Raw genomic sequence first — 19,811 nt, 5'->3', positions numbered from 1 at the left:
TTTTCTATAGCTGAGAATGACCACCATGGCTGGGGGAGAAAAGGAAGTCATCCTTTCCCCCAGGGCTTTCTGCCCCTCTATCCAAGTGCACTTGATGTGTGGGCGACCCCTGGAGGAGACAGGACATGGGCTCTGGATGGCGGGGTCCCTGACTCACCACAGGAGGCTCCTTTGCTCTTATGGAAGATGGCGGGGCAATGCCCAGTGGGAGATGGCGGCAGGGCCAGGGGCTGGGTTGTCAAGTGCTGCCTGAAAGGATTTCCTCCAGCTTTGTTCGCTTATGCCCATCCCCTGCTTATGCCCATTCCTACTGTGTGGAAGTTGTATTTAAGGACTACAAGGAATCACCCCTATAATTATATGTGTACAGCTTCTGGCTGTCTTTGGAGGGGGGTTGCCCCCTACCACTCTGGAGGCCTGTGTGCCTAGGAGCTGCTGGTGAGCCTGGACAATGCCCACCCAGCCCCCACCCCAGACCACCCAAATAATGGGTTTTAGGTGAGAAGGAGGCCTGACAGGTGAGGGGGGCGGGGATTTATACAGGTAGATCTACATTATGGAGTGGGATAAGGACCCATATACCATCTAGAAGGAGAAATGCATCCAGATAGGGGTGTTAAGGATGCATGTACTAGGGCAGTGTACATCCCAGCCCCTAGTTCTCTGTTCCCCACACCCACCCCCAAAATCCTAGGAGCTCAGTCTGAGAGAGCAGGGTGTTAGTAGGCAGGACTGCCCCATCCTGGAGGTGGGCACAGTGAGCAGGCCCTTCCTCCCCAGGCAAGCCACAGGAATGTGGCCAAAGCCTCTGCTGGAAAGTCCCACCCGCTCCTTCCTCCCTCTGAGCTTCCTCTCTTCAGGAGCAGGAAAAGAATGGACAGGAAGAGGGCTCTGAGGGGAGCCTTCCTCCCAGCACCGTCCCTGAAGAGTGTTCCTTGTGGGCAAAATGCTGGAGCGTAGTGATAGCCGCTCAGCCAGCTGCTTCTCGCTGTAGCCCTGGGCGGTGTGGCTTCCCCAAAGCTTCCTAAGTCTCATTCAGGGCTAGTGAGGCCCAGAACCCTCTGACCCTGTATCCCCAACAAGGGAGCTCTCCCTGGCATTATCCACACTCTGCATTAACTCCCGTGGGAGAAGGAGAGTGGGCGAGAGGCCCGAGGTGTTGTACTGTCCCCACTCAGTGTTTCACGTCTGCCCAGAAGGTTCACTGGATTTGCTTGGAGAGGGAGAACAAAAGCCCCCAGGATGGGTCCAAGACTGAGTCTGGGCATGCTGGCCTTCATCCTGCCTGGAGGTCAGATGGTCTGATTGTCCGTACCCACATGTAGAAGGAAGTCAGAGAAAGCAGAGATGCAAACCCCTCCAGACTATGAGCCCAGGGGCAGGACCCTCTCTCTGCCTTCCTCTGTATGAGAGGTCTCTGCACAGAGCAGGCTTTGGAAACCAGAACCTTGATGGTAAGAGATGGGGGAGAGGTGAGCAGAGCAGGTGTGATTCCTGAGGCATGTCCGGCTGCAGAGGGGGAGCCTGCCCATCCATGCTGCCAGGGCAGCAGTGCTCTCTCCACCTGATTTTTTTTTTTTTTTGCTATGTATTCTTTAATAAATAAAGTAAAAAAACAAACCAAAAACCCAGAGCTAGAGATGTTGATACCATTACACAGGAAAATCCATATCATAAACAAAATATCTAGTCTCTCTTCTCTTTTTTTTTTTTTTTTTTAGATTTATTTATTTATTTATACAAGCACTGGGTACAGTCAGAAGTGCGGGAGGGTGAGAGAATTCACCAGAGCCAGAGCAGGGAGCAGAGCAGGCAGAAGGACCGAAGCACACTGCTGAGGGGAGCAGCGGGCGGCAGGAGAGGTCTGCGCGCCATGCAGGACCCTCCTCCGGTGGCCGGGGAGCAGCCGGGGATCGAACCTGCACCACAGAGGCTGCGGGCAGCTTTGCAACCCAGCGCTCAACCGCCGCGCCACCAGGGAGGCCCATCTCTTCTCTTTCAAACTAATTTGCACATTCCTATTGCAATCATACCCTTCAAATTCTACTTTAATTTCTTCTTCAGAAACATACAGAGACCTCAGAATATTCTTCCCGTTGGTGCTCTCATGTAGAAAGGTGACTCGACCGCAGGTGCCGTCTATTCAGTGGGCCCTAGGGGCCCTTGGAGTGATACAGGGAGAGGGGGGCTATAATTTTGAGGTGGGATTTTTATTGCTCATTTCCTTGGGCAGCTGCCAACTAATGTTTACTGTTGCCTGTTTTGTTCCAGACGCTCCTGCCAGTGAGAATGCCAAGGGCCCAGAGATGAAAGCCCGGAGACCCAAGAGTTCTCTTCCTCCTGTGCTAGGAACAGAGAGTAAGTACGTGCCCAGCTTTCCTGGGCAAAGTGAGGCAAGATAAGCCCAGGAATGAGGGCTGGCAGCAGAGTCCTTTGGATCCTTACCTGAGCTCCTCAACATCTGGCCCCTACACATACCCAGAATGACCCCAGAACTCTGGTGAGGAGCCAGTGGGGTCTCCACACCCCCTAGCTCCTTCCCCCAGCACCCAGTGGTGCTGCACATCTTCTTTGTCCTCCTTTCCACATCCACCTTTCACTCACCTTTCTACTTCTCACCCATGTGAGCATCTCCTGGTCTCTTCCAATTGAATCCGTCCTGCCGGGTAGCACAGCTGTGGTATAAATGGCCAGGGGGGAAAGGAGTTTCTCCTGTAACTCTGGATCCATAGCTCCCTCCTTTTGATCTTGGCTCTCCCCAAGGCCCACTTCTCTATCAGACTCAGTGCCGAGGGCCCACAGGGCTTTTATAGTCCCACAAAGATATTTTAATATCTTATATAATTGGAAGAAAAAAAATCTTAAATGAAAGAAAATGCCTTAATCCACATTGATATACTCATTTTATACCAATGCAACTGTGAAATATAATTTGTGTGTGTGTTTGTGTGTGTGTATGTATGCATACACACACATCTATATTTTAATAGAGGAAGGGCCTAGAGCTCACAAAATTCATAACACAACCCTGGCTTCTGGTGATTATTGATCTAATTTTGTTAGAAATCTCAAATTTTAACAGAGGGTGTGGAGTTGCTTGACTATTTCCAAAACACTCTAATGCTTTCTTTTTTTTTTTTTGAAAAGGCAGGACAAGCTTTTCATGATCCATACTAATAGAGGAAAAAGATTGAGGCTGTTTCAAACACTGCTTCTGTTTTTCCGTTACAAAGCAGTGTTCTATGACTTAGTTTTATTTTCTTCTCTACTTCTCAAAGAAACATATTTACCTTCCAAATGATGAGCTTGGATTCCTTGCACATATAGCAGCCAGGCCACTGGGGCATGCTCAGCCTTCAGTATGTCAGGCAACTGGAATTATAATTTCTCATGGATATTTAACCAAAATGGCGAGCTTCAGCTTAGCAAGAGTAGACATTTGCTAAGTTGTTGGAAGTACAAAAGTAATTTTAAGAAAAACCTAGTAAGGGTGAGTTAATTATTTTAGTTTCCAAAAGGATTTCTTGGGCTCATGTTCTGTTGGTTATGGAAAAACGTGAGCAGAAGAGATGTGGGATCTTAGAAGCTTAATGGCGAATTGGGGACTGACGTCATGGTTGGCCTCTCCTAGGGCAGAGGCAGGAGTTATTGGTGTTTGAACGCTGTGGTCGGCAGCCTCCTGACCTCAGCGCTGGCACATCCATTCCAGTGAGATCCCGAGATCCCGAGGGCAGTGAGGTGGGGCGGAGGAGAACTGAGGAGGAGGAAAACAAGCCGGAGACAATGAGCAGATGTGGGATCCGGGCTCTCTGCCTTGGAGAAGCAAGGCTGTGGACCCCAAATCAAGTTGTGCCAGCTGTAGAGCAGGACCCCTTAACCCCAGTTGAACGTTAGATTCACCTGGTGCCCAGGCTGATTAAATCAGAAGGTCTGGGAGTGGGAGCCAGCCTTCAGTATTTGTTTAAACTCCCAGGCCATTCCAGTGTGCGGTTGTTGGCTGGATGGGTCAGGCTGGAAACCAGCTGTTCCAGAGGGGAGCCTGGTGCCCCTGCACTATTAGTTTTGGGAAACAGGAGGAGGTCTTTGCCCTGTCAAGTGTTGAACTGCCTCTGGACTCTCATTCCAGGTCCCCTGAGTATCCCTATCACCCTCTTATTCTTTAGGAAGGAAGCAAGATGTTCTGCAGCGTGGAGGCGGAAAGCCAGGGTTCCTAAGTCTCAAGAGGGATCAGGGAATGGGGTTAGCGGTGCTGCCTAGGGGTGGAGCAGGACCAGCAAAAAGTACTTTATCACCTTAGCAAACAAGCACATTCGCAACGGGATTAACTCAAGCAGATGCTGTCTGCAGAAGGAGAATTTCACTCTGTGTAGAGAGCCTTTGGCTTGTACTTACAGACAGTTGTCTTATCTCCAAAGGAATGCAAGTGTGTGTCTCCATGTACACTGATGACCACTGAGACTCCCATGCCCAGACCCCATCACCCCAGCCTGCTACCCTTCCTCCAGAGCACTGAGACATTCACCAGGTGGTTCCAGTTGCCCCTCCACCTGCTTACATGGATGTCCTTCAGAAACCTGCAGCGTTCCCTGGGAACCCCCAGGTCATCCCGGAGCTGCCTTTCCAGGAGGCGCCTTAGATAGGAAATGAAGAGGGTGTCTTTTAGGTCTGCATCGCTCGGTTCTTTTATCTCTTTTGGAGCTAATTTATATCTTTACTAATTATATAAGTTAAACATGCATGCATCCTTTTAAAAACATTTTAAACAGCATAGAAATGTACCTCATACAACTTGAAAGTCTTCTTTCATCTACACCCAGTTCCTCCCACTTCTTCAAATATATTCACAATTACTTTTTTTCTGTGCATTTACATGTACATATACAAATATATCCTGCAATCTATACACCTCTGCACCTTGCCCTTTCTCTTAGCATTGCTGCCTAGACCCCTCTGATTCCATGAGAAATCCCAGAGACCCATGTCCTGAGGGGTCTGGCTATGAATGTATATTCATTTTTGTCAACAGCTGGGAAGTACCAGGAAATCCATCTTTCCTCCAGTGTCCACAAAGAAGCTGAGTGGTTTTTTGTCAAACAGATCAGGGATAGATTCTCTCTGCTGTTCCCCCACCCCCATCCATCTCAGATACTCAGTCCTGTGAGTAGCTGTCAGGTGTAAGTGTGGGCAGCATTTGTCCACAACATGGCCTGAGAATCCCTGAGAGCTGGGTCACTGCTGAGCACTGACAGTGTGAGGGAAAAGCCAGGTTCCCCAACCTAGGGCCACAGTGAGAGAAAACTGACAAAATGCAAGTTAACCTGCCAGAAAGCAACTTATAAGCACAGGAGTGAGAAGGGAGTAGCTTGGGGAGATATGGGGATGATGAGGGAATTCTGGACCAGGTTATGGAGGAGAGAGGAATCTAGTTTGGTCAAAGAGGAAGATGGCATTGTGGGTGGAGTGGAGGGAGAAAATGCAGACCCTTGAAATATTGTGAGGGCCCCCAACTCGGGGCACCATCCACTCATCATACAAAACAAGTTTATTGCACACTTCTGCAGCTGTCATCATTTTAATCGTTCAATCTGTGTCACTTCAGGCAAGTCTCACTCAGCTGAGCTACAAATACTTGCTCCCATTTTACAGGTGAGCAAAACTGAGCCATAGAGAACACATTGTCCTGCCCAAGGTCTCCCAAATGGTAAGATGTGGAGCTGTGAGGGCAACCCTGAGCTGCAGTCCTGTCACGCTGTGTCTTGCCACAGTCCTAGGTCCTTACTTTGTGCGGTCCACAGAAGCCTGGACAGTGCTGCCCACTAGGGGTGTGGAGGTCTAGTGTCCTGGAGCTAGGGGGAGAGGGAAGGTGATACTAGACATGGTTTCCTGGGACTTGGGATTGTCTGGGTATTTCCTGCCTACCTCTTAATAGGAATTCTTTTTATAGCTTTATCATTTCAAATTTGTAGGAGAGTTGTAAGAATAATACAAAACGCTGTGTATACCATTAGATTCACCAATTCTTTACATTTTTCAATTTTTTACATTGCTCCATTGATCAATCATTCTCTGTTTATATTCATATATACATTCACCATTTATCATATAATCTCATATATTTATTTTTTCCCACCATACATCATGTATATATGCACTATAAGTTTATTCATATGTATTCACCATCATCGTGTGTTCTCATGTTTTTTATCATGTTATACATCATATAGATATAATACATACTATGTACACGTTCACGTATATAGTCACCATTCACATTCAGATATAGATATCCCATTTATGAATGAATTAGAGACTGCATTATATATCGCCAAAAAAGAGCCACATTATTTAAATCAGGATGTTTAACATTTAATTAATACTGCTATCTAATCTGGTCTATTTTCAATTGTCCCAGTATCCTTTATAATTGCTTTCCCCTATCTAATGGGAATGTAAAGTTAGAACTGCAGAGCATTTCATCCAGGACTCCTCCACTTGAGCTGAGGGGCTTTGGGGGTGCAGCAATGCCCTCTGGGATCTCTGTATGCCATTTGCTGTACTAGGTTCTGGGGCAGTGCTCAGGCACTCAGCATAGCAGACAGCCATAGGACAAGAGCAGGGACAAAAGCCTTCCTTCTGCCACTCATTGAACATGTGGCCTTGTCAAGTCCCTTCATCCCTCTGAAACTTATTTTCTGTGACTGACCCCAGGCCTTTTCCAGTTCCAGCATCAGCATCAGGCCATTTAATGGGATGCTTGCTTGCTTTCTCTCTCTCTCTCTTTTTTTTTTTTTTTGAGTGATGCAGTTCGGTGAGCTTGGCTGACACGCCTCCTGTCACCTGATGTGTGAAGCATGGAAGCCAGCATGCCTCAAGTACAAAGCAGCAGAAACATCCCAAGGAAGAGGAGGCCTCCTCCTTAGGCCCAGTTTTAGAATATTCCAGTTGGAGAAGATCTAAATGAGATTTTGTGTGAGGGAAGAATTGATGGAGCTTAAGGAATAGTCTTAGAAAATACAGCTGAAGTAATGCCAGCATGATCACAGATTCTGGGACCCCTCCCATCAGTCTGAAGAGCTGATGACCTTTTGGATGAGAGATAGCTGAGTACCCATAGGTTGTGCTTGCAACTCAAGGACAGGACTAGGGCCTAGCCATCTCTGAAACTTTAGTGCCTGGCCCAAACTAAGGTAATAATAAGTACCTGACTTCTTAAATCAGTTCACTAGTTCCCTTGTGTCACAGGCCTGTGCATCCTTTATACTTCTGGTGTTTGGGGATGAAATGCCTCTTTGTATTCTATGCCTCACCTTGGCCTGAGCTTCCTCTCTGACAACTGGCCACTGTGGCTTCAGTCAACAGAATAATGAAGTTTAGATATTTTTTCTTTGACCTTTGAAACCAAAAGTCATGTCAACTTGAAGGTATCTTCAGATGTCACAAGCAGTGTTGAATTTCCTGAAAAATTTCTCCAAGATCAAATTTTTCTTTTAAATATTCTCTCCAGGTCATAGAAAATGTTAAAAACTGGTAGGATTCCAAGGGCTCAAAAGAAATGCTGAAGCAGTTGAGATCTGGCCTCAAGACTTGACCGTGAGAGATGAGCACAGGTCCCTGGGAGAGAAGTCAGGGTATTTCCATAAATGTCTTGAAAGCCAGCACCACCCCCCCCCCATAGTGCCTAAGCCCAGCCTGCAGCCTCCCCATGCGTGTCACACTTTGACTTCGAACCCTCGGCTGCTACTTCCAGCTTCTTGCCCAGCTCCCCCAGTGTCTCCCAACAGCCAGTTAAATGACAGGCTGGGTTCCCCCTCCAGGGAAGACCTGCAGGGCCCCACTAAGCAATGCAGGCACTGCTGTCCAGCCACGCTGGGCTGTTTCTTTCACCATTCTGACGTTCTGTGTCCTGGGGAATTGGGGATGGGTGTTTGCAGTAACAAGGGGAGTAGTGTGCCTCTGGAATCTTCTGTGACAGCCTTTGCTGACGGGATGTGTGTAGAGATTGTGTCCAGAGATGTTAGTAGTGGGAAAAAGACTGATATTTCTCCAAAATCTGCAATGGTCCTAATCTGTCATAGCCCTGAGGGGTAGGGCTCACTCCACACTTAACCTAATCCCAGTCCCTTTCAGGAACCTTTGGCAAAAGTTAACACTGATTTTGGGAATTGTGAAGAGTTTGATGTCTATTTTTAGTTAACTACCTAAAAAGGGAAATGTCCCCAGAGAGGCAGAGATCCAGGGCCTCTTCTACCCAAGGCTATTCATGCTACCTCTCGAATATTCTTTGCTTTCCATTATCTCAAACCCTTTTGACTCTGTGAGACCTGCCTTCAAACTCTGTAAATATCTCCCAAATGTTTGCTCTTGTCTCTGCTCAAATTAGCATAATTTAAGGTATTCGGGAGAGAGCAATTTGGAAACTTCTGTGGATGGTGACCTCTTCCTTTTCTGAGCAGAAGGCAGATTCACAAAGGTTAGGGCTTAGGAAGGCTGGGATAGAAGCAAAAAATGGATTTTTCAGGCCAGTAGAAGGCTGGTCTCCCAGCCCTACCCTAGCTTTCCCAGGAAGCTTCCAAGAAGCAGGGATTTTAATCATGAGGCTTCTCTTCTCCCAGCCTCAGTTTCCTGTGTAGAGTGGAAGGCTCAGCATCTGGCAGCTTTATTCTAGATCGTGACAGAACAAGAGGCTTCTCATTTTCATGAGAAATTACACCAGAATTCAAGACCCAGGGCTTTATTTCTAGCATTAGAACCCAGGGGTTGGGTGAAGTATTCTTGGGAATTCTCAGGTTAACAGAGACCCTCAAGGGTTTCAGTCATTCCTTTAATAACTATTTTTTAAGCATATGTCAGGTACTGTGCTAGACACTAGAGATACAAAAAGTGAACAAGGACCCTGTCCCTGTCCCCAGGAAGCTTGCTGTGGTTTATGCATGTTGGGAGGGGCATGTTTCTGCAGTTGCAACATCTTGTGATGAGTCTTGAGATAGAACCACCTTAGAAGCGTGTGGAACCCAGACAGGCAGGAGTGATGCGTAAGCTGAGACCTGCCTGTAGAATCTGTAAGAATCAAAGGGTTGGAATCTAGGGCAGAGTCACCCAGAAGGTGATATAAGATCCACCAGCAGCGGCAGCAGCATTCCCTGGAAAGCCAGGAATCTATGTTTTTAGCAATCCCTGGAAGTCATAAGCATACTCAATTTTGAAAACCACCAATATTGAGCATTGGGAGCACGGGTGAGCGTATCCCCAGAAGGAACAGTAAGAAAGAAGGCTGGAGATGAAAGCTGGGAACACATCTCAAGGACCCTTGTGAGATGAGCTGGACTCCATCCTAAGTGGCAGTGTGTAGCCACTGAGAATGTCTACAGTGGAGTGACAGCAGATTTGCATTTGAGAAAGATCATTTTGGCCACAGTGAGGGCTGTATTAGGGTGGGGGTTGGGGGACCAGTGACCTAGAGGTAGTACAGTTTGCACTAAAATGGCAATGGTGGGGATGTGTGTGCTGGCAAGCTTTGGAGGTATTTAGTTGATGGAATTGACAGACTTTAATGATCGGACAAGAGCAGGGAGAGGACCTTCAGAGAAACAGGGACAAGAGCAGTTTGGGGAGAAGATCCTGGGTTTGGTTTTGGACATGTTGGGCTTATAGTTTGTGGCAGGGGAGCTGATGATCAAGCAGTGGGATGTATAGGGGGCTCGGGAGAGAGGTCTGGACTCCAGGGAAACTGAAGGCAACAGAGAGAGGGATAAAAAGGAACTCAAAGAGCAGTTTGGGGACTTTGAGAGCTTGGGGGGCAGTGCTGTGTTAGGAGTGTGCTGCCTGAGGCTGGCTGTCTAAGGGAGGTGACTGAGTTCCTCCTCAGAGGGACAGACCAGTGGCAGGTTACGTCACAGGAGCTTTGCCCCCTTGCCTGACCTTGTGGTTGGTAACTATCATGGGATTTGCAAAGATGGCTAGATTTCATTTTTCTTTGGGGTACTGGAATTTGGGTGAATTGGGGGTACTGGAGAAGGTGATGAGAGTCAAAGAGCAGACAGGATAATAAGTAACAAGGCTGGGGCCTCCCCTGGTGGCGCAGGTGGTTGAGCTCAGCGCTGTGAAGCTGTCTGCAGCCTCTGCAGCACCGGTTCCATCCCGGCCAAGGGTCCCATATGGCGTGGCAGACCTTTCCTGTCTCGCCCGCTGCTCCCCTCAGCAATGTATTTTGTCAGTCTGCCTGTTCTGTTCCCTGCTCTGTCTCTGGTGAATCCTCTCACCCTCCCATGCATCTGGCCTGTACCCTGGTTCTTGTATGAATAAATAAATAAATATTAAAAAAAAAAAAAGGTTACAAGGCTGATTCCAGGAGAGAGAAAGCAGGTTAGAGACAATGAAAGTGTTGCCTCTACTAAGGGCTTGAATTGGCAGAAGGAGCTCGAGGTGCAGCCTGCGAGACCCCATCTGGGTGCATGACACAGCTGAGAACAGTGCAGCTTACTAAAAAGGGGAAGTACAAAGAAGTCTTCTGGGGATAGTAGTTGAGCGAGGGGCTGGTATTAGGGCATGTATTATAATGTATACTTTCTTTACAATGTAGCTTAATTCTTTACAGCAAATTTTATTAATTTCTCCCATTTTTTTTGTACTCTAAATTATGCAGCTTAAGGAGTGAAAGGCAGTTTTGTTTTTTTTTTTTTTTTTTTTTTTGGTCAATGGGCCATTTTAATCAATGGGCCTTTTCTTTTAGCAGTTTTAGGTTTACCAAAAATATTAAGGGAAATGTACAGATTTCCTTATGCCCCTGCACACACCCCTGATTCCCCTAGTTACATTTTTTTACTTTACTTTTTTAAGTTTCATTTACAAAATAAACTATAGTCAAGTCCAGCTGCTCTCCCTGTGTAATCCACTTTATCCTTTCTACACTCCTAAGAAGTCTTCTTATTTTTATACTTATTTTAGAATTTTTTAATCTTTTTCCCCCACCACCATCCCTTATGTTCCCTTGTCCCTTTTCCTCCCCCTCCCTCTTAACCTCAGAGCTCTCAGGATGTCTGTTGGTGTCCACTGGCTTCTTAAAGTGTTTGACCTTAACGAATTGTATGGAAATATCCAGTGTTTGCTGTTATTGTTCTTAATTTGCCGCACATAATTCTCTCAGACCCCCTCCATTTTGTTGGAAATGTCTGCCTTTCACCATTTCTTCTGGCAGCATCATACTTCATGGTGTGTAGATCCCACATCCTCTTGAGCTAATGGTCCATCAATGAGCATGTAGGCTGCTTCTGTGCCCTGACGATCATCAATAATGCTGCTGTGAACATTGTGGAGCATGTGGGTTATTGGGGGATGGTTTCATATTCTTTGGCTATAGGGACAGGGCAGTGTTTGAAACCAAGTCCAGCTCCAGAACCTGTGCCCACTACATTTCTGGAAAGAGACAAAACCTGTCTATGGGGGTGGAGCAGATACCAGCCAGAATAAGGAGGCAACAAGAAGACAGAGTTACAGGCTGGCCACATCCAGCAAGTCACCTGAATTTTAGGCAAATCCATCCCCTTGGTCATGCGATGGAAACAATGTGAGGTGCTCTGCTTGTTTAGTTGAGAGAAGAACCAAGTGAGAACAAGAATGATGAGGCTGTGGGTTATGAGAAACTGGGCTTGGGCATCAGGTGACTGTTTTCCCCTGTAAGCCCAGAACACAGCAGATGGTCATATGAAATATGTATAGAAGAGGCTATGATACACTGTTAACATTTAGAATGGCTTTTACTTGTAGAAACCAAACCAGTTTCAAATGCTAACTGATTCAAACAGCAGAGGCTTCAAATTTATAGAACAAATAGAAAACTTTGGTCTTTGTGTGTTTAACTGTAACACAGAAAGATTGATATTAGTTTGGGCTCTACATCTAACCACATAGGTTTGCCAAAGCTGCCAAGAATAGTGTAGGGCAGGATTTGGCGTCACTGGATTTCATGCGGTGCCTCTGCCGTCTCCTATTAACTCTTCATCCACCATCCCCCGGGGGCTGTCAGCCTCCTTCCTGGCCCCCAGCTCCTATCCACAGCTGCACTAGTTTGCTAGGGCTGCCATAACAAAGTTCCACAGACTGGGTGGTTTAAACAACAGAAATAGATTGTCTACACTTCTGGAGGCTGGAAGTTCAAGACCAAGATGTTGGCAGGTTTGGTTCCTTCTGAGGCCTCTCTCCGTGGCTTTCAGATGGCTGCCTTCTTGCTTTGTCCTCACATGGCCTTTCTTCCATGCATGCACCCCTGGTTGTCTCTTTGTGTGCAAATTTCCTCTTCTTTATAAGGACTTCAGTCAGTTTGGATTAGGGCCCACCAGCACAGCCTCACTTTAATTTAATCACCTCTATAAAGGCCCAATCTCCAAAAATAGTCATATTTGAGGTACTAGGGGCCAGGGCTTCAACATACAAATTTGGGTGGGGGGAGGACACAATTCAACCCATAATAACAGCCGTCTACTCAGCTCTTCTGAACAGTTAGCGTTTCCTCTCCACAGGAGGTCAGATCCTGGCTGATAGAAGCTTTCCTTTTTCCTATGTGGGCCTCTTCCAGTAGTGCCCTCTATCTTCCCAGTAGCCCTGAATGATGAAGGGCAAGACCCAGTCAGTCACAGGTATTCCTTTCCGCTGCCGATATCCACTGCGGAGGGGTTTGCCTTTCCCATGCGCTTCCTGTCTAGCACCTTGGAGCTCTCCTTCTCTGCTGAGTCCTGGCCTTCTGCCTTGAAACCTGTACTGTTCTCTCTCACCTTGGAAGAAACCTTAGACCCAACACTTCCTTTTCTGTTACTCTGTATCTCTTTGTCCCCTCACCTCCAGAATTCCTGACAGATTAGTTGACTCCCTACCTATTCCCTTGAGAATCTCCACTGAGTGAGTGCTGCTCCCACAGTCCCGCTGAACACTACCTGCCCTCAAACACTACCTGTCACACCTAAAGCCACATCCCAATACCTGTGCTCCTCCATGCTGGGTTGAAGTGATGGTCCTACTACTAGTTCTGGGGGTCCTTCCACACCTCCTCTCCTTTAAGTGAGTGACTTTCTGTGAACATCACCTGGGATCTGAGCTTAGTCCTTCTCATCTTTTGTTTCATTTTCTTCACCAAAGAACTGACCCATTCTCAGTTTCCTTCATAACTGCATGTTTTTTAAAAAAAGATTTTATTTATTTATTTTTGCATAGAACTGGGGTGCAGGCTGGTGAGAGGATTGACTAGAGATAGCGTAGGGAGCAGAACAGGTGGACCTACTGAAATACACTGCTGAGGGGAGCAATGGGTGAGACGGGAGAGGTCTGCTGTGCCATATGTGGGTTAGCTCCCTGGCTGGGAATCAAACTCAGGCCATAGATATGGCCTTCATGGTGGTAGTGCTGAGACTAAACCCTATGCCACCAGGAAGGCCCTATAACAACATGTTTGATTCTGAAATGTTTCACTTCCAATCTCCACCAGCCTCTCTCTAGAATTCTGATCCTGGGCTTCTAGCCTACATGTAGATTAAATTCTTTTATTTAAAAAATTCACTTGGGCCAAACTCTTCATCTTTCACTACCAAATTTTATATTCCATTAATAGAAGTCCCCTCTTTTATCAAAATCTCTAAGAAATTTTGGTGTCTCATTTTTGTTTAACTCCTAAATTCTTTTAACTTTTTGGTTTTGCATTTGTACTTTTTTCTGTTGTCTTCACCAAGACTGGACCTCATTTACTTCCTCCAAGGGTATGGCAATATTCTCCTCATTGGCTAACTTGTCCCCTACGTGTTGGGAAGACCTGCAGCACACCCCCCCCACCCACCCCCCGAGTCCAATTGGACTGCTGTTTGTTTGAGAACCCACTTTTCATTCAGGACAAACGCCTAATTCTCAAACTTGATATTCTAAACCAGCACTGTTGAATAGACCTTACCATGACGATAGCAGTGTTCTATGTCTGCAATATGGCAGCCACTAACCACATGTGATTCTCTAGCACTTGATATGTGACTGAGAAATTGTATTTTTAATTTTCTTTAATTTAAATTTCACATTGTCTTCACACCACTTATCTTTAATCCCAGCCTCCTGCTCTGGCCAAACTCCACCGAAGGTCACCTGATTTTCAACTTCTAGCTTCTTTCTGCACCTAAGCTATGGGGCTTTTCTCTCTTTTCCATTTCAGACCTTCTCTAGCCCTCAGGTCCGTCCTGGGCACCACCCCTTCTTTTCTCCTCAACCCAGTGTCCATTCTTTCTCTTCCCATTGGAATGACCATATTGTGTTGGCTAAATAAAATGATTTTTTTTCATTTTTATTTTGAAATAAAATAGAAAATTTGCTAAACAAGTACAAAGAAATTGTCATATATCTTTCACTCAGATTCCTCAAATACTAACATTTTACCAAGCTCACTTTATCATATTTTCTCTTGGGGTACAGGCCAGAAGTGTGGGGGGGATGAGAAGATTCACCAGAGACAGAGTGGGGAACAGAACAGGCAGATTGACCAAAGTTCACTACTGAGTGGAGCAGCGGGCAAGTCAGGAGAGGTCTGCTGAACCATGTGGGTTGCTCACTGGCCGGCAGGGAATTGAACTCATGCTGCAGAGGCTGTGGACAGCTTCATAAGTTGCGTCTTAACCCCTTGAGTCACCAGGGAGGCCCTAGTTTTTAAGTAAGCTGTTCACACGTATCCTCTATATCTAAGCACGTTGGTGTATATATCCTAAAAACAAGGACAGTATTTTATAAAACCAGTTTAGGGATCAGAACACAAAATTAATATTGATATAATACTATCATCTAATTTATTGGCCTTATTTGAACTTTTTCAGTTGTTCCATATAATGTCCTTTATGGTAAAATTTTTATAAATAACCTTTCCTAAGGACCACACTCCTTGACATTTAAGCCCTGTGGACAGGCCCTACTTCTTACATTTGTTTGGTTTTGTCCTTAGTTCACAAGTCAATCATGTGTATTGATTGGCATGGACCTGGCACATAGGGGGCACTTGAAACATTTTTGTGAGAGGGACAGGTGACCAATATTGACAACGAGTCAGAGTGGACTTGGTGAATGCAGGCCTACCCTTTGCTTAACAGTGTAACTCGTCACTTTGCTCTGTGATCTGAGTGCTCCCGTGTGGGATTGCCTCCTTCCAGCCCTAAAGTGGCTACAACACTCGCCTCATCTCACCACTGATAATCCACAAAGTTAGACCTCGCCTGTGGCCACAAGTAGCGCCATGCCTAAGTCAGCACATAGTGCTGCTTCTCTGTAATCGGCAGAGGCAAAGCTTCCTGCATATTTATGCATTACATGTGCGTGATTCACAACCATAACCCATCCACTCACTTAGTGAACAGTTTTCAAGAGCCTACTGTGTGCCAGGCACATTGGGTATATATAGCAGTGAGCAATAAATAAATAAATAGATAGATAGATAGATAGATAAATAAGTCCTGGCCCTCAAAAAGTTTACAGTTTAGGGAGCAGGAAAAGAGCAGAAAATAAATAAGTAAATAAATAGTTTGTTATATGGTGATAAGTGCCATGGGGGAGGGCACTTAGAAGATTGTTAGAAGTTCTCTAGCAATTTCTAGTAAGTGACTTTTTCCCATTTTTGTGTATTAAGGTATAATTTATGTAGGAGAAAATTCACCCTTTCTAATGCACAAATTGTGGCAATCTAGATATGGTTCTAGGGTGTGGTATGGAATATACACTTACCAAGGTGTAAAGCTATACCCCTGAAATTATATAATTCTGTAAACTAGTGGGAAGTCAATTGAAAAAGGAAATAAGGATATAGTTTTATTACCTTAAAACACATCTCCGCATGCCCCTTAATCCTTCCCCTCACCCACCTCTGGTAAGCACTAATCTGTCCTCTGGCCCTATAGTTTTGCCTTTCCCAAAATGTCATATAAATAAAATTGCAGTTGACCTTTGAACAACTTTGGGGTGAGGGGCACCCTAACCCTTCCCCTTTCAAAACCCCCTCCACCAGCAGTTGAAAGATCCACATATAAATTTGTTTCTTACATTGTTGTTAATTTTTGAACAGTATTTGACTTCTCCCTTCAAGTGTAGTCCCCTGTCCTTCTCCTACCACAATAGCAACATGGATTATATTGAACTATCATCACAGTCTCTTGCACTCTTCTCTACCCTGTTTTGACCCCATTCCCTCTCCCTCCCATGCTGTATGCCTCAGATCTGTGGTCAGTTTGCAAGTTTTTTCTTTTTCCTGATCCTTTGTTTGGTTTCTCTATATTCCACATATAAATTTAACCCTCCGATATTTATCTTTTTCCTTCTGACTTATTTTGCTTAGCATAATCCCTTGAGCTACAGCCATGTTGCTGCAAATGGCATGAGTTTATCTTTTTTGATCCTAGGAATCTACCCAAAGGACACAAAAACACTAATCCAAAGGAAACCTGCACTCCTATGTTTATTGCAGCACTGTTTACACATATAACTTTTGACTTCCCTAAAACTTAACTGATAGCCTGCTATTGACCAGAAGCCTTACTGATCGTGTGAATAATAGGTTAGCACATGTTTTGTATGTTATATATAATATAAACTGTATTCTTACAATAAAATAAGCTAGAAAAAAATTAAGAAAATCACAAGGGATGTATATAGATATATAGATATATATCACTACAATAAGTTGGCATTGTCTCTAAGAAAATTTTTGTATAATTGGACCCACACAATTCAAACCAGTGTTGTTCAAGGATCAGCTGTATATAGCAGAGTCTTTCGAGTCGGCTTCTCTTAGCAGAAGAGAAAAATAAACCACTGATTTGTGTTGTATAATCCATGTTGCATGTATCAATAATTTGTTCCTTTTTATTGAGGATTTTTCCTTTTTATTTTGGTTTTTGAGGTTACCACAGTTCACCCTTTCTCCAGTTGAGGGACATTTGGATAACTTCTAGTTTTGACAACTACCAATAAAACCACTGTACACGTTATCATACAGGTGTTTATGTGCACATAAATTTTCATTTCCCTTGAAGAAATAGGGTAGGTGACTTTTGGGGAAAGACCCTGAAATAAATATGAAAACAAACCATGGAGATAGCTGAGGACATTTTGCATATCCTTCATATTGTTATTTAGCTAATAAATAGGTTCATGCTGCAAAACTGATCTGTTTGGTATTTTTTCTTATTTGAGTTATTTGGATAAAGTGGGAGTATAAATGCAGGACAACTTTGGTTGGTTCATTCATTTGTTCATTCATTCATTGATCCATTCAACAAACATAAAAAAATGAAAGCCACCAACCCACAGTCTGTTACCCAAAGGAAGCCTGAGACCCTTGGATCCACACCAAAGGCTAATTTTAGCTGGCTTATCTGATATCATTTCCTTTCTGAATTTCCTGACAGTTAGGGTGAGAGAATAGTTAGCGAGTTTGGGGTTAGCATCATTGAAATGAGCAATGGAGGCTTAGGAATTTTTAGTCTTTATCTGCAGAGGTTCTAGGGACCTTGGAGGTCCTTCTGAGAACTGATATTCATTAGATAATGAGGTGTTCTGAATTGGAGTGCGGGAATCTCTGTAAAGACATATTCAAATGGACCCTCTCTGGATAAGCAGCCAATGCGCAAGCCCACATCCTCCCAGGTTTTAGGATGTCTGTGAAAAGCAGAACTGACAGAAAATAACCTGTCTACTTCTTTGTTTCAGGTGATGCAACTGTGAAAAAGAAACCTACCCCCAAGACACCTCCAAAGGCAGGTAATTGGTCACAGCACATTTGGGGACAAGGAAATTACTCACCATGAGGGATTTTTCCTTTGTCTCACTGGATTGACCACTGGGTATGTGGTCCCAGAAATACTCTGTCCCCATTTAAACTCTGCATTAGTCAGGGGGAGTTTTCCTGGAGGGTCTCTGCACAGCCTGGTCCCCCAACCTCTTCTATTACTTACCTGCTTCTCTGTATGGACAGCATCACACAGCACTACTTTCCCATCCCTTCTGCAAGATTCTGCCCCACCTTCTGCCCTCCACTCTGTTCTCTATGAAGGTGAGCCACTTTGTGCTTCTTGAATGCTCTGCTGTGTATGTCCTTGTCCTACAGAACCTTTTCTTTTTTTCACTGAAAGACATTTGAGGACATGAACCATATTGCACCTGTCAGCCAGGGTGACCTGGAGGTTAGAGAGCAAGGTGCTTCTTAATTAATAAAGGAATTAAAGTTCAGATTTTAAAAATTAGGGTAAGATGCAAATACCAGCAAATGGAGAACGATGTCATGTGAATCAGAATAAAGAGATGAACAAACTTAGCTCATCCATCAACTTGGGTATCCTGGAGCAACCACCACAACCCATGGTCACCCCGAAGAGCCCAAAGGCAGGAGAGCAGCCACAGAGGATATGAACAGCAGCAGCAGATCAGAGTGTCCCAGGCTTCCCGCTTTCGGAGCTCATGTCTCCCCTTGTCCTCTCCCAGCCATGCCCCCTCAGATCATCCAGTTTCCTGAGGACCAGAAGGTACGTGCAGGAGAGTCTGTGGAGCTGTTGGGAAAAGTGGGAGGCACCCAGCCCATCACCTGTACCTGGATGAAGTTTCGAAAGCAGGTGAGTAACAATGGGGAGTGCCTGAGAATACCCCTACACAGCCTCCGGGTAGAAAGGGGTGAGAAATACTGTAATGGAGACAGCATCGCTTTTCATCACGGGGGTCTTAGAAATGGGAGTACCCTTACCCGCCCAACACTCACCCATCAAATCTGAGCTCTCGGTAACCTTTTCTTTAATCTACCAATAACATCTGCTTTCTAGAAACTTTGTATACTAGAAAAAAGTATGACATAGAAAAAAGGAACTACCCAGAGCTTCCACCTAATTTTGATATTTCAGTCTAGAATCCTGTTCATAGTCAGGGAAATCAAGTCAGTGACCTAGACGAACTCTAAGAGTCTGAGCTTTCTGAGATTCTGTGCCAGCCCACTGATCCCTGATGTGGTGATAACTTTAGCTTACCATGTGCTGAAGGGATAAAATTGAATCGAAGTAGATAAATTATATGTTAAATGGGACTATGGTGTACTAGCCCAGAAATCAAGCTACCATTTATAATAGTTATCCTACAAAAATATTGGGATTTCTGAATAACCAGCTACTAAAGGGCCTGGGGAGGCCTGCATTCCACAGCCCCATGCTGGTGTGTGCTGTCGGCAACCCTGCAACAACCTGGCCCAGATGAGCACCTCTCCACACAGGTGTGAGAGTTCCTCTGAGCCCCTGTTGTTCTATTTCCCAAGCACTCAAATTGTCCTAAGATCAACACATAGGAGGCTAGACTTAGGAAGGAAAGGAGGGTTTGTCTCGAAAGATGAAGAGAGCTGCCTTGTCATCCCAAAGCAGGCTTGCACTGAGCTGTGTCCGGGTGAGTGTTATCTGATGTGAGAGAGACTAGCATCCCTTTCCAGAGACATTTAACCAAGCCCCAGCTCTGTCCAACAGAACTTTCTGTCGTGATGGCTATGTTCTGTATTATCCATTGTCCAACATGCCCAAATACCAGTGGCTATTGAGCACTTGAAATGTGGTTGGTGCAACTAAGGAACGGAATTTAAAATTTTAATTCATTAAAAATTGCAATAACAGCTTTGTTGACATACCGTAAAAGTCACCCTTAAATGTGTACAATTCTGCATGTTCAAAAGTTGTACAACCATAACAATGATCTAATTCCAGAACATTTTCATCATCCTAAAAAGAAACAGAGCCCATTAGCATCATTCCTCTGTTCTGCCACTTCCCCCAGACTCTGGC

At 45.1% G+C, this 19,811-nt stretch overlaps 1 protein-coding gene across 6 annotated transcripts in view; it reads left to right on the top strand.

The window, feature by feature from the left end:
• Nucleotides 1-19,811, top strand: part of MYLK (myosin light chain kinase) — a gene marked incomplete at both ends in the record, with an annotated part of 170,417 nt that overhangs the window by 108,014 nt on the left and 42,592 nt on the right. For all 6 annotated transcript variants that reach the window (XM_084232504.1, XM_084232500.1, XM_084232503.1 and 3 more), the window contains 3 exons: nt 2,272-2,358; nt 17,713-17,763; nt 18,484-18,611. In XM_084232504.1, coding sequence (XP_084088630.1) covers nt 2,272-2,358; nt 17,713-17,763; nt 18,484-18,611 — 266 coding nt within the window. The remainder of the gene's footprint in view (nt 1-2,271; nt 2,359-17,712; nt 17,764-18,483; nt 18,612-19,811) is intronic.

The sequence above is a fragment of the Talpa europaea genome (genome assembly GCF_964194135.1).
Source record: "Talpa europaea genome assembly, chromosome: 4".
Taxonomy (NCBI): domain Eukaryota; kingdom Metazoa; phylum Chordata; class Mammalia; order Eulipotyphla; family Talpidae; genus Talpa; species Talpa europaea.
The sequence above is the reverse complement of the archived record's forward strand: the minus strand, read 5'-3'. Positions and strand labels throughout refer to the sequence as shown.